This window comes from Scyliorhinus canicula, chromosome 1 (genome assembly GCF_902713615.1).
Source record: "Scyliorhinus canicula chromosome 1, sScyCan1.1, whole genome shotgun sequence".
Classification (NCBI taxonomy): Eukaryota; Metazoa; Chordata; class Chondrichthyes; order Carcharhiniformes; family Scyliorhinidae; genus Scyliorhinus; species Scyliorhinus canicula.
Genome location: NC_052146.1, coordinates 100231083 through 100246677, shown reverse-complemented (window position 1 = coordinate 100246677; position 15595 = coordinate 100231083). Strand labels below are relative to the sequence as shown.

The following is a 15595-nucleotide window of genomic DNA, read 5'->3' as shown; positions in this document are numbered from 1 at the left end:
TTTGTAAGATATTTGACATGGTGCTGAAAAATAAACCCCAAAGGTTTGCTAGCTTAGACCATGCCCAGAACATCTGTACATGATTCACTGGGCCCTTCCCATACTGCTCACACCTATCTTCTACCCCCTCAAAAACGCGACTCATTCTAGTCCTTTTGAAATGTGCCCGATGTCACCTTTAATTGTGTGACTCTGAGCCTTGCACACGGAGAGTTGGCATTCACCCTCCACAGGGCTTCGCACCACCATTTGACCTTAATCCCCCTCAGCGATGCTGTGTCCTCCGCCAGAATCCTCCCGTAAATTCTGGAGGTTCTCCCATAAATTCTGGAGGGACTCCCATAAATTCTGGAGGTACTCCCCTCTTCTGCCCCCACCAACGACTGTACCCTCTCCGCCAACGACAGCCATGGCAACACCGGGAATGTCGGAAAACTCTTCCCAGCAAAAATCCAAACCTGTAAATATCTGAACCCCTCTGACTGCGCAAATCTGTACATCTCCCACTAACTCCTCCAGACTCTCAAACTGCCCTTCCAGGAATAAATCCCCCATTATTGACACCCCTTTATCATCTATGGTGCTTTTCCACCTTTGTTTTCTTTCCTTCCCATAAACCTTGCTGTATAAGAATATTGCTCCAGAAGATTGGCATGTGAAGCACCGCTAAAAAATAACAGGGGGCAGCACGGTAGCACAGTGGTTAGCTCTGTTGCTTCACAGTGCCAGGATCCCAGGTTCGATTCCTGCTTGGGTCACTGTGCGGAGTCTGCACATTCTCCCCATGTCTGCATGGGTTTCCTCCGGGTGCTCCTGCTTCCTCCGGGTGCTCCTGCTTCCTCCCACAAGTCCTGAAAGACGTGCTATTAGGTGAATTGGACATTCTGAATTCTCTCTCTGTGTACCCGAACAGGAGCCGGAATGTGGCTACTAGGGGCTTTTCACAGTAACTTCATTGCAGTGTTAATGTAAGCCTACTTGTGACAATAATAAAGAGTATTAAAAGATTATTATTACCTTCCCAATCACCCAAGGCTAGAAACATGAGTGCACATTTCTCTGGATTTAATTTCTTGAATATGTTATTTGCCCTCCGAACTACCTCAGCTCAGCATGCTTCATAATAATAATAATTGTTGATGAGAGAGAGAGCAAGAACACCCCTCCCCACCCTCACTAGCACCAGGTGGGACCCCTCCACTCCCGCAGGAAAGCTGCAACTGGTGAGCACCCAGCTGCTAGGTGCAGAATAACAACACAGACCAAAAATGCAACAATAACCATACAACACCCCAACAATAAAACATTCAGTACAAGCAGTACACATAGTCAATTGGGCCACCGCCCTACTGCTCTCAGTTCCAGACACCATCCAGTCCAAAACTGCAAAAACAAGTCCGTTCCCCTCCACTTTCAACCCGGCAGCAGGCCAACTAAAATCCGCCCTGTGCTTCACTCCCAGCCGCTATGCAGAAAGGCAGCCAGTGACAAGTGCAAGTAGCAGGCATGGCAACTGCAGACAGGCAAACTCCAACCTCTCTTTCCCCTGCAAGCAACTTTTCCATTCAACTGGCTGTAGCATCGTTCACCCTTGCCATAGTCCAGGCTTCAAAGTCCTGAAAAGGCTGCCAGCATTCAGAATAACACACCAAGTCAGGGAGCAGGGTTACAGCCAGAAGCAGCTGGAGCTCAGAGACGGACTCCCCTCCAACACCTCAGAGTGTGAGCTCCCACAATGAGGGGGGCGGGGAAATCATTAGCAGTTACACATGTATAAATAGAGCTGGCCAGTGTGGTACCAGCTAGTGAAGGAAGCAGTGGCAAACTACTGCTGCTGTGTACATATTGTTGTCAATAAAGTTACTTTCTGTTGACGCTACAAACTTGTACCGGATTCTTCGTGGCTCTCACAAAACTGGGGACAAGGGTTAAAGTTGGATAGCTGTCTACGCTGCCGAGGCCACCTCCTTGGACTTTTGTTGGACACAGGTTGGAAGTTTTTTTTCCTGTTGCACCATGTCTCTTTATGGACGTTTGGATGTCTTTGATGCTGCGGTGGAGAGTTGGAACCAGTACACACAACGAATGCGTTGCGACTTCTGGGCGAATAACATAACTGAAAACAAATGCCAGGTGAACATTTTGCTAACTGCCTGTGGTGCACATACGTTTGGGGTGATAAGCCTTGCGTACCCAGTCACATCTGACAGTAAAACGTTTGATGAACTTGTGACTTTGGTGGGGCAAAATTTTAATCCAACCTCGTCTATGATAGTCCAACGTTACCAGTTTAACACTGCAGAGAGGACCCCTTGGAGAATCCCTTGCTGAGTTCTTATCCAGGCTCCGCAGGATTGTGGAGTACTGCGATTATGTTGACACTTTCTCGGAGATGTTACAAGACCGTTTGGTTTGCGGCATCAAAAATGCGCCCACCCAGATGAAACCAAACGAATGTTGAGTTTACAACAGACCATCCAGATAGCGTTGTCCCGAGAGAGTGCAGAACGAGAGGTGCAGGAGCTATTTGGAATGGAGGTGCATGCCTTGGGGCACACCCACTTCTGTCCAAAAGCGTCTTCCTGTACCCCCGCTGTACCTTGGCTAGGCCGGTGGCCATCAGACGTTCTTCCCAAAAGTGATCCTTCTCCAGAACCAAAGGATGAGGAGCCATGTCAGTGTAGGACTTATGGGTACTGACCCCGGCGTTGATGCTGGTCCTGGCCACGTCGGAGGGGCCGTTGTCCTGGCAGAAGTTGGAGCCAGTCCAAGGGCCGTTCTTTACATTTCGATGAACCCGAGGGTGCTGCTCCTGAGGATGAGGAGACGGAGGACAACTTCCTGCAGCTGCATTGTGTGGCAGCCCTACGAGTAACCCCTGTTAAAGTGACCCTATTAAAGTTGTCAATGGTCACCCGCTTGAGATGGAGTTGGACACTGGCGCAGCAATCTCCATGGTTGGACAGAAGACGTTTGACAGCATCAAGCGAGGTATAAGGTCCCTTGCATTGACTGAAACACAAGCCAGGTTGGCTAACTATACGGGGCAACCATTGGACATTGCTGGGACTACAATGATCCCTGTCACTTACAGATCCCAGGAGGGGCTTTTCCCGCTCATTGTGGTGTGTTGCCACGGGCCCAGCCTGTTGAGTCGTGACTGGTTCCGCCATTTGTGTCTGCAACGGCAGCACATTCTTCAAATGCGTGGTAGCACAGTGGTTAGCACTGTTGCTTCGTAGTGCCAGGATCCCAGGTTCTATTCCCGGTTTGGGTCACTGTCTGTGCGGAGTCTGCACGTTCTCTCTGTGTTGCGTGGATTTCCTCCGGATGCTCCAGTTTCCTCCCATAAGTCCCAAAAGACGTGCTGTTAGGTAATTTGGACATTATGAATTCTCCCTCGGTGTACCCGAACAGGCACCGGAATGTGGCGAATGGAGCTTTTCACAGTAACTTCATTGCAGTGTTAATGTAAGCCTACTTGTGACAAAGATTACTAAAGATTATTAAAACCAGGTTCTGGTGGTTTGACTGAGGTGCAAGGACGATACCCAGAGGTATTCCAGTCCCGTTTGGGGAAGGTGAAGATAAAAGAGGTATATCCCGGCATGCCCGGTGTCTTATGCCTTGCTCGAGAAAGTAGAAGCAGAGCTCAGTCGTCTGGTGTTCCTGGGTATTGTCGGGCTTGTCTGTTTCGCCGACTGGGCAGCGCCAGTCGTACTGGTCATGAAGCCAGATAACACGGAACATGGTTCGCTTATGCTGCGACTGACAGTGAACACAGCTTCCTGGCTTGACTGATATCCCATGCCCCAGATAGGAGATCGCTACGTGAAGCTCGCAGGAGGACTCTTGTTCACAAAATTGGATGAGTTATGCCTATCTAAAGCTGGAGTTGGACCCAGCCTACCGATGATATGTTATTATCAATATGCACGGATCTATATGAGTATATACGGTTGCCTTTTGGCGAGTTCTCTGCCTTTGCTATTTTTCAATGCGTCATGGAGAACATCTTGTGAGGGTTGCCATGTGTTGCTGTTGATTTAGACGACATCTTGATTATGGGAGTTTTGGAACGAGAACATTTGGATAATTTGGAGGCTGTGCTTAAACGCTTTTTGGAGGTTGGAGTCGTTTACATCATGCAAAGTGTGTTTATCAGACAAAGGAAGTGAGCTACCTTGGTTATTGGGCGGACTGCGAAGGTTTGCACCCCGCCTATGGAGAAGATGCGGGCGACCCAACAGGCCCCCACCCCGATGGACGCTTTGGGTCGTCATTCTTTTCTCGGCCTCGTAAATTACTATTGGACATTTTTCCCCAATCTAGTGACCATGCTGGCCCCTTTGCATCTTCTGTTGAAGAAGAACCACGCCTGGGTTTGGGGTTGTCCGCAAGAAACCACTTTTCAGCGGGTAACCATCATCCGGGTTACTAACCTACTATTTTCCTGCGAAGCCTTAATCATCAAGTGCGATGTCTCCCCTTATGGTATCAGGGCCATCCTGTCCCACAAGATGAAGAGTGGAGCTGTGGAGCTGATAGCTTTCGCCTCCCGCGCGTTGACTGCAGCGGAAAAGAATTATGCACAGGTGGAAAAGAATTACGCGCAGGTTGAAAAGGAGGGCCTGGCGGTGGTCTTTGCGGTGAAATGCTTCCACCAATATCGTAAGCCTCTGCTTGGGCTTTTCAGAGCGATAAGCCGATTCCGCTCATTGCTTCCGCACGGATCCAGCGCTGGGCTTTGCTGCTCGCTGCCTATAGGTATTCTTTGGTGCATAAACCAGGGACCCAGATTGCTAATGCCGATGCGCTGAGCCGGTTCCCTTTGTTGACCGGCTCCTTGTCGCCCCCACGACCGGTGAGGTGGTCGCAACCCTGAATAAAAAAAAATTAAAAACAATTTAGAGTGCCCAATTCATTTTACCCAATTAAGGGGCAATTTAACATGGCGAATCCACCTACCCTGCACATTTTTAGGTTGTGGGGGCGAAATCCACGCAAACATGGGGAGAATGTGCAAACTCCCAGAGCCAGGATTGAACCTGGGACCTTGGTGCCATGAGGTAGCAGTGCTAACCACTGCGCCACTGTGCTGCCCCACAACCCTGAATTTTATGGACCCTGAATTTTATGAATTTTCCGGGCATTTTCCTCCAAGCCGTCAGAATTCAGCGTTGAAGACCGTATCCTGTTGTTGGGGGCGCGTGTGGTCAGCCCAGATAAAGGGCAGGAGCTGATGCTAAAGGACCTCCATGATGATCATCGAGGCGTGTCAAAAGTGAAAATGTTGGCGTGAAAATGTTGGCATGGAGTTATGTCTAATGGCCAGGCCTTGACACCGACATTGAGAAGGTAGCCCAATATTGCTCTGTTTGCCTAGGGCATCAGAAACCTCCACCGGCCGTGCCCCTACATCACTGGGAATGGCCAGGCCGTTGTTGGGCGTGCTTACATGCAGATTTCGCCGGACCTTTTCAAGGATCCATGTTCCCCTTATTGCTTGCCCAATCAAAGTGGCTGGAGGTACATAGGATGGCAGAACCAAGATCCCGCGCAACCATCGAGGAGATGCGTTTATCTTTCAGCACACGTGGACGCCCCGAGGTGCTGGTCACTATCAGTGGCATTCCTTTCACAAGTGAGGAGTTCGCGGGATTCATGAAGATGAATGATATATGACATATTCGCACCACTCTGTACCATGAGGTCCTACCAAACACTTATTCGGAATTATCCTTTATCCTCCAGGACAGTTTGGGCTATTTTTCCATCCAGTGGTGGTGTGACTTCCATCTCTGGTGGTGAACTTTGTTTAGCCATTTCCCTGGTCACCAGACATAATGGAAAAATATCTGGAAACTGTTCCTCTAACTGTTCTGTCTCCTTATCCTCCTTCTGACTCTGTAATCATGGGTGAAGCTACAAACTTCACTCCTGCCAAATCATTCCCCAAAAGTAAGTCTATTTCACCCACTGGTAACATCTTAACCAAACTGACAACTGCTGGACCTTATAATAAATCACACTCCAAGTATGCTTTATACAATGGAACTGGGAAATAATCTCCACTTATCCCATTCATAACATCTTCACTTTCATTGAACTAACTGGAGGGAAAACCAAATATCTCTCCAGTAAGAGAGTTTGCATAGCAGTTGTGTCCCTTTCAAATAGTTATAGATTTGGCTACATTGTTTGACGGAAATGGGATGTTCTTCCACTTAGAAAAAACCCCTGCATATCTCCTGTCTAACACCTGCACTCACAGCAGTGTTTAACTTTAGGTAATTCTAGCTCGAGTCGCAGTTTGCCCTATATTATTTTCCACTTTTGTTCCCTTTTCAGAATCCTCCTTATGAACCCCAACAAGTTCCATGGTCTTTCCTTGCAACTTCCAAGATGCTGAACAAACGTGTCACACTTTATTCCAATGGTAACACCTAGGCCTTTGAGTCTCAGCACCCTCAGTACCTTCCTTCCTGGTCAGAGGTGGAGTTGAGGGAGCATTCCCAGCTATCCATTTTTTACCTTGGCTACATGACTTCCTTTCACACTCTTCCACTTCCTATCCTTTTCAAAATTATGGGGATGACAGGACAAAGGTTTAAATTTATGGATCTTAATCATTAACCATTATTGCTGCTTGCCTAGCAGTTATAACACTTTGGTTTTTATATGTGTTCTTATCATAAAAGGTAGTGAATTCTTCTGAGAGAATGAGTTCTCTCCGAGCCTCATGGGTAGTTTCAACTCCCAATGTTTGTATCCACCTATTAAAATTGTTCTGCTTAACCCTTTCAAATTCAATATAAGTCTATCCGAGCTGTTTCCTAAATTCCGAACCTTTTGACTGTATGCCTGCGTAACTAATTCATATGCGCTTAGAATAGCCTGTTTCGTGTTGTGGTAATCCTTAGCCACCCCCTCTGACAGGGAAGCATACACTCTCTCTCTTATGAATTTGCTTTTCATGGGAAATCTCCATTTTTCCTTTGGCAAGTCCATTTGGGTTGCTATTTTCTCAAATGCCATGAAGAGTGCCTCTGTGTCTTTTTCTTCAAAGTTTGGTAGGGCTTGTACATGTTTAAACATATCCCACTGGATTCTATTCTAGGGTTAGGCTCTCCACTAGCTCTTGCCAGCTCTCCTTTAATTTCCAGCACTTGTTGGAATTTTAATTTCATTAAAAAAAATCCTTCTTATGCTTGCTGAACTGCAACCAAATTCTCTCCTGATCGTTTTCCCCACCAGAAAGTGCCTCTGATGCCATGCTGTCTGGGTACTTGCTTATGGGCTGTCCTGTCTTTCTAACAGACCCAAACATTCAACCAGTAAATCATATATCTCTGCTATCCTAGCTTTAGCCGGCACCACTACTTCCAATTCACTTTCTGATTTGTCATGTGAGGGTCCCTTTAAGAAAAGTGTGTTTTATCAAATAGCTGCAGTGATGTCATTGTGTGGGTGGAGATGGGCTGTGATTCTGATTCTGGTTATGATTCTGATTCTGTCTTTTACTTTTGTTTTGAGCTGGAAGCTGCTTTGCGGCTCTGAGTTTTTTGGTTTAGTTTTCAGTTGGAAGCTGCATTCAAACAAAAGGTGTATTTTTGGTTTCTCTCACTGCATGCTAAAGAATGTCTCCGGACCACTTGATAACTTCAAAGTAATACCTGGTTTCTGTAAGGAATTCACTAGACGTTGAGTCACAACGCAAGTAAAATTAGATGTAATTTAAATTGTAGAAAAGGAGTTTGGCTTATGGATGTTGTTTGGAAAGTTATGAAGGGTTACCTATAGAGTACTGTATCTTGGGGGGGGGGGGGTATTTGTGTTGGTAGTTGATAAGATGTTTACTGTGTGTTTATAAAAATGTTAGCTGGATTCACAGAATAAACATTGGTTTGTTTAAAAATACTTAAGATCTCTGTTGCATAACACTTGGAAAGTGGGCCAAAATCTATTAAAAGTTGTAGGTCAGGTGAACTCCATGATATACTTTGGTGTTCTCTAAACCCTGGCCCATAACAAATTCAATTAACTTTTTTTTTCAAAGCCCTTGTAAATAAACCAAAGATGCGCTTCACCTGAGGAAAGGCCTTAACAGCTTCCCGAGCCATTCTGTAATTCTATTACAATCCTGGAGCCTCTTTAATATATACTGTACCCCATATTTTCATACCCCAAAGGTCCCAGGACCGAACCCTCAAACCATGTCACGACATCCTGGGCTAATGCGCAGTCAATTCCAGCCCCACTAGACGTTGAGTCACAACGCAAGTAAAATTAGATGTAATTTAATTTGAGGTCCTTGTCTGAGCCCAATACACTGCATTCACCCAATTTGTCACTTAAATAACCTTTTATAATGTATAGTGTTAGAATTCTGTCAGTTTAATTCTATCTAATACACCTTTCCCCACTGTCCCTCCTACCTATCCCTACTCCAGAAAAATCTACCTGACTATTTGGGGCAGCACGGTAGCATGGTGGTTAGCATAAATGCTTCACAGCTCCAGGGTCCCAGGTTCGATTCCCGGCTGGGTCACTGTCTGTGTGGAGTCTGTACGTCCTCCCCGTGTGTGCGTGGGTTTCCTCCGGGTGCTCCGGTTTCCTCCCACAGTCCAAAGATGTGCGGGTTAGGTGGATTGGCCATGCTAAATTGCCCGTAGTGTCTTAAAAAGTAAGGTTAAGGGGGCGGTTGTTGGGTTGCGGGTATAGGGTGGATACGTGGGTTTGAGTAGGGTGATCATTGCTTGGCACAACATCGAGGGCTGAAGGGCCTGTTCTGTGCTGTACTGTTCTATGTTCTATGTTCTATCTAATACTCCTTTCCCAAACCTCCCCTTCCTAACTCCCCCACTCTCTCTCGCATATATACGCACAGACAAACAACACAGAAGGGAAAGGTTGGTTAAGAGGGAAATAAATTATTAATAAAATAAAGGATCTTTGATGCACTGGGATGACTTGGGGTTACTGTCGAATTGCTTTTGAGAAGATTATGGTGTGCCATGTTCTTGACAGTTGACTGACTTATTAGGCCATTTCAGAGGGCTATTAAAAGTCAAACACATTGCTGAACCTGGAGTAACATATAGGCCAGGCTGGTTAAGGACAGATTTACTTCCCTAAACAACATCAGCGAGCATTAGCAACATCAGCAATATTATGACAATCTGCTCGTTAAATGTTCACCAATACTGAATGTGGCCAGGATTCTTTACACCCCTCCTTGGGTGGAGAAGCTGGTGGAGCAGAAAATCCAACGGGAGTTCCCAAATAACTTTTTTATGTTGGCGGGATTTCCCATTCAGATTGTCCCCAACTCCACCACTGGCGTAATGGAGTTCTCGCCATGAAAGGACAGGAACCTCTTTACTATACATTAACGTTTCATTCCTGGGCTTCCTTGCTCTTTCCGCTCACATTATAATTTTCTGAACCCCACCCCCCCCCCACCAACATAATGTCATGTAAGCGGGGTTTACAACAGGTGCTGACAAATGGGGTTCTGGCAAAGGTAACCCGCTGGGGTAGATATAGTCCTCAGGTGGTGCATGGGCAGTGTCAGGGAGGGGTTTCTTCTGTTGCAGAGGTCGGTGATGGGATTCCCCTGTGGGGTTGGGGTGGTGTTTCCCTGGGTAGGAGGTCCCTGTTTCCATGGGGGGGCTCAGTGTCCGAGGGGGGATCCTTTTTAAATAACATTTTTAAGGGAACCCCAGCCTCTTTTAAGGCAGAAATTCCAAAGCCCAGCCCACCCACCAGCGTGACATTGTGGGATCGACCTCGAGTTTCTTTTTAACGAACTGTCAAAAAATATGGCTGGAAAAGCTTATAGTGGAGCTGGTGGGCAGCACACCACTTTTCCTGTCTGAGTTGACACTTGGTTAAAAAATAATAAAATTCCACCAGCTACCTTTTTTAGTTCCAGATTTATTTAATTATCTGAATTTAAATTCCCCAACTTGTGGAGTTTGAGCATGTGTCTCCGGACCGTTAATACAGACCTCTGAATTACTGGTCGATTAATATAACCGCAATATTACTGTTTCCTTGAATAAGCAAATAAAAGCCAGAACAAAAAGATAACCCCTTTTTGTAAGTGGCTTAAGGCTCGCTTTTCAGTCACGAAGCAGAAGGTGGACCCACCTTATCCCTCTTTGTATTAGAATACAGCTGGACATACTGAAGAGCAAGCAAAACAATACTAATGGTTGAATGCAATCTACTCGCACCTTGTATTATGTGGGTTTCTTTTTGCAGGTACCTATCCAATTCTACCTGATCTTCCAGCAATTGGAGGAAATGAGGGGGTAGGACAAGTTATGGATGTTGGCAGTAAAGTAACTAATTTGAAGCCAGGAGACTGGGTGATACCATCTGATGCAGGACTGGGTAAGTTTCTCTATTTGCTTCACTTCAAAATGACGTGGCGAACAAGGAATAGATTCAAATGGTGTGCTGCCGCTGTTCGAAATCTACGGGCATAAAATTGATCACTGTTTCTCCGGCCTGTGATTTGCAATGACTAATATATGTAATTTATTGTTATATTGCTAAAATAAGAGATGTGCTTTCAGAGCTTTTCATCTTGCGCTCATCGGAACGGGCGCGATACCAAATTTCAACGGGAACAGCAATTTATACAGCATGGTTGGCAAGTGGATTCTGATTGTCAAGCTCGTGCCACTGAAATGCTCAAGTTCTGTTCTGTTCTTAAGTTGTATCAATGCACAGGAACTTGTTACATGATTGATTATTGAGAACGGAATATATAGGTGCTGGTTTAGCACAGTGGGCTAAACAGATGGCTTGTAATGCAGAATAAGACCAGTAGCGCGGGTTCAATTCCCGTACCAGCCTCCCCGAACAGGCGCCGGAATCTGGTGACTAGGGGCTTTTCACAGTAACTTCATTGAAGCCTACTTGTGACAATAAGCGATTGTTATTATCTGAAATGCTCGCTGTAGGCGTCTTATAACCTTTCTGACTCCTGGATGGATCCTGCCTTGTTCAATAGCTCAAACTTCAAATTTCCTTTTGAGATCTTTTATTCACAGTCAGCAAGCCTCAGCCATCCGTCCTAATGGTGAACACTAATGGCAGTGGATGCCTTTATTGTTCATGTTTACACAGCTTGCCCAACCCCATATCTGCATTTCAGCATGCTGAAAATATATTTGCTGGTTAACCCCCAGCCATCCCAATGGAACCTGGCCTGTTTACTTCCCCCTCCCACATTTTCATCCCATTAATAGAGATGGCCGAACTTCCCTGCCACTCTTGTTGCATGTGGGTGATTTTTCTAGCTATGATAGCTCCTCCAGAGAATATGACAGAATTCTCACCTCATACCATTTAACATGCCTCTCAGAAGCATCAAGCAGTGTTTCAGAGCACTCAATTACTTGGAATGCATTTTACGCTATTTTGAACGCTGACAGCAAGTACTGTTAGGATTGATTAGTTAATCCAGACATGTCAATCTGGAAAATTAGCAGAAGCGGAGCATGTTTCAAAATTGCTGACAATTAAAATAATCCTGAATGCTGGTCTATGCTACACAGATAGAACATAGAACAGTACAGCACAGAACAGGCCCTTCGGCCCACAATGTTGTGCCAACCATTTATCCTAATCTAAAATCAACCTAACCTACACCCCTTCAATTTACTGCTATCCATGTGCCTGTCCTGTGGAGAAAAAATTGTCACAACTTGAGCTGTGGGTATTGTAATACTTGCAAATTGGAAGCCTGTGGCTACAATGAGTATTTAATTTTTTAAAAATTGTCATTTGGAATTATAAAAACAGAGGTTTGCATATAAATAACACGCGGCTGAGTGGAACCTTACAAACCAGTGTCAAAATCAAACACCAATGTAAATATTATTTAGCATCAGAGCCCCAGTCACCGCTATCGTGACAGTAAGGGGCTCAAGGCTGATTGTTCTGACCAATGTACAGTTTTCTTTTTCACTGTATAATACTCTACATGAGAAACACAACTCTTTTTTTTCTATTCTGTAACTGTTAGTTGAAACACCAATAAAAATTTAAAAAAAAACAATACAACAACAGTAACAGTACCAAAATAAAAACAACAATTCATGAAGCCCTCACTGTCACAACTTTTTATGTTACAAGTTTCATAGTTTACAGATTTGATAGCCACAAAGTGTTTGGGAACGCAACTTAGGAAAGACAAACGTTACAGAACAAATATAGGCTAAATTACAGTGAGAGAACATGCAAATAAACACAGATCATTATACATATGGACAGATACTTCACTCCCTTCCATGGCCGTGTTCTGTCTCAGCTACCTCATCTTCCTCACTTGGAGCGTAGATTGATACTTGGGACTACGATGTTGTGGCCATTACGGAGACATGGTTAGAACATGGACAGGAATGGTTGTTGGCAATTCCGGGGTATAGATGTTTCAGTAAGAGTAGGGAAGGTGGTAAAAGAGGTGGAGGAGTAGCATTGTTAATCAAGGATAGTTTAACGGCTGCAGAAAGGCAGTTTGAGGGGGATCTGCTTACTGAAGTAATATGGGCTGAAGTTAGAACATAGAACAGTACAGCACAGAACAGGCCCTTCGGCCCACAATGTTGTGCCAACCATTTATCCTAATCTAAAATGTTGCGCCGAGCCATGATCACCCCACTCAAACCCACGTATCCACCCTATACTCGTAACCCAACAACCCCACCCTTAACCTTACTTTAATTAGGACACTACGGGCAATTTAGCATGGCCAATCCACCTAACCCGCACATCTTTGGACTGTGGGAGGAAACCGGAGCACCCGGAGGAAACCCACGCACACAGGGGGAGGACGTGCAGACTCCACACAGACAGTGACCCAGCCGGGAATCGAACCTGGAACCCTGGAGCTGTGAAGCATTTATGCTAACCACCATGCTACCCTGCTGCCCCAAAGAAATAGGAAAGGAGCGGTCACGTTGTTTGGAGTTTTCTATCGGCCCCCAAATAGTAATAGAGATGTGGAGGAAGAAATTGCAAAACAGATTATGGAAGGTGTGGAGGTCTCAGGGTAGTTGTCATGGATGACTTTAACTTTCCAAATATTGATTGGAACCTCTGTAGGTTGAACAGTTCGGATGGGGCAGTTTTTGTACAGTGTGTGCAGGAGGGTTTCCTGACAATATGTGGATAGGCCGACAAGAGGTGGGGCCTCATTGGATTTGGTACTGGGTAATGAACCAGGCCAAGTGTTAGATTTGTTTGTGGGAGAGCACTTTGGAGACCACAATTCGGTGTCTTTCACTATTGCAATGGAGAGTGTCATTTGAGAGTGCTCTTTAAGAAATGGGTGTTTAAGAAATGTACCTTAAGAAATAGGGCTGCTCATATTACTGGAGTGATGTCAAAGTGTGGGTGGAGCTGAGCTCTACTTCTGCTTTTTAGTTTCAGTTTGAGAAAAGCTTGGGTGTGTCTGTGTTGTTCAGTGAGCTGAATCTGAAGTTAAAAGTGAGCTGCACTACTGTTGATCTCTGCCAACCAAAGACTATCTATGGATCATTTGGTGAATTCAGAATTATAAATGATCTCAGTATTAAATGTAAACCTTAACGTGCTTCTTTTGGGTATAAAAGGCAGCATACAGATTACTTAGTGTTGTATTCTTTGGGGGGTGAATTTGATTTACTGGTTGCTAATATGTTCACTGTTTGTTTTCGAAAGGTTAAGTTGAGTTCATAGAATAAACATTGTTTTGTTTTAAAAACCACTGGTCCATTTTCTGCTGTTCCACACCTGTAGAGTGGGCCGTGTGCTCCCGATACCACAATCTATTAAAAGTTGTGGGTCAGGTGACCTCCATGATACACTTTGGGATTCTCTAAATCCTGGCCCATAACAAGAGGGCTAGGTGCCATACGGCAGGGCAAGGTTAAGAATTGGGGGAGGGGTAATTATGATCAGGCAAGAATTAGGGCGCATAAGATGGGAACAGAAACTGTCGGGGAAAGGCACAAATGAAAAGTGGAGCTTGTTCACTGCGTGTCCTTGAGAGGTATGTCCATGTCAGGCAGGGAGGAAATGGCCGTGTGAGGGAACCATGGTTCACAAACGAGGTTGAATGTCTTGTCAAGAGGAAAAAGGAAGCGTATGTAAGGATGAGAAAACAAGATTCAGTTGGGTCGCTTGACGGTTACAAGGTGGCAAGTAATCAGCTAAAAAAAGGGCTGAGGAGAGCTAGGAGGGGGCATGAGAAGTCCTTGGCGGGTTGGATCAAGAAAAACCCCAGGGCTTTTTACTCTTATGTGAGAAATAAAAGAATGACCAGAGTGAGGTTAGGGCCGGTCAAGGACAGTAGTGGGAACATTTGCATGGAGTCAGAAGAGATAGGAGAGGCGTTGAATGAATACTTTTCTTCAGTGTTCACCGAGGAGAGGGGCTATGTTTTTGAGGATGAGAGTGTGATACAGACAGGTAGGCTGGAGGAGGTAGATGTTCTGAGGGAAGATATATTTGCAATTTTGAAAAACCTGAGGGTCGACAAGTCCCCTGGGCCAGTTGGGATATATCCTAGGATTCTTTGGGAGGCAAGGGAGAAGATTGCAGAGCCTTTTGCTTTGATCTTTAGGTCCTCACTGTCCACGGGGAAAGTGCCAGAGGACTGGAGAGTGGCGAATGTTGTTCCTCTGTTCAAGAAGGGGAATAGGAATGACCCTGGTAATTATAGCCCAGTTAGTCTTACTTTGGTGGTCAGTAAGTTAATGGAAAGGTTCCTGAGGGTTAGGATTAATGACCATTTGGAAAGATGCAGCTTAATCCGGGATAGTCAACACGGATTTGTGAAGAGTAAGTCTTGCCTCATAAATTTGATTGACTTCTTTGAGGAGGTAACTAAATGTGTAGATGAATGTAGAGCAGTTGATGTCGTATACATGGATTTCAGTAAGGCGTTTGATAAGGTTACCCATTGTCGGCTCATGAAGAAAGTAAGGCGGTGTGGGATAGAGGGAAATTTGGACAATTGGATAAGTAACTGGCTATCACATAGAAGACAGAGGGTGGTGGTGGATGGAAAATTTTCAGACTGGAGGCCAGTTACCAGCGGTGTACCACAGGGATCAGTGCTGGGTCCTCTGCTTTTCTGATTTTGGGGCTGAAGGGTGGGTCAGTAAATTTGCTGATGTCACCAAGATTGGTGGAGTAGTGGATGAGGTGGAGGGCTGTTGCAGGCTGCAAAGAGACATTGATAGGGTGCAGAGCTGGGCTGAAAAATGGCAGATGGTGTTTAACCCTGATAAGTGCGAGGTGATTCATTTTGGTCGGACAAATTTGAATGCGGATTACAGGGTCAACGGCAGAGTTCTGAGGAATGTGGAGGAACAGAGAGATCTTGGGGTTCATGTCCACAGATCTCTGAAGATTGCCACTCAAGTGGATAGAGCCGTGAAGAAGGCCTATAGTGTGTTAGCGTTTATTAACAGGGAGCTTGAGTTTAAGAGCCGTGGGGTTATGCTGCAACTGGCCAGGACCCTGGTGAGACCACATTTGGAGTATTGTGTGCAGTTCTGGTCACCTCATTATCGGAAGGATGTGGAAGCAT

At 45.4% G+C, this 15595-nt stretch overlaps 1 protein-coding gene across 9 annotated transcripts in view; it reads left to right on the top strand.

Moving 5' to 3' along the window:
• The window catches only part of mecr (mitochondrial trans-2-enoyl-CoA reductase), a 361687-nt gene that overhangs the window by 27776 nt on the left and 318316 nt on the right, over positions 1 to 15595 (top strand). For all 9 annotated transcript variants that reach the window (XR_005460537.1, XM_038796363.1, XM_038796367.1 and 6 more), the window contains one exon: positions 10270 to 10401. Coding sequence is in view for 8 of the 9 variants with exons in the window: in XM_038796363.1 (XP_038652291.1) it covers positions 10270 to 10401 (132 nt within the window). In the remaining variant the exon portion in view is untranslated. The remainder of the gene's footprint in view (positions 1 to 10269; positions 10402 to 15595) is intronic.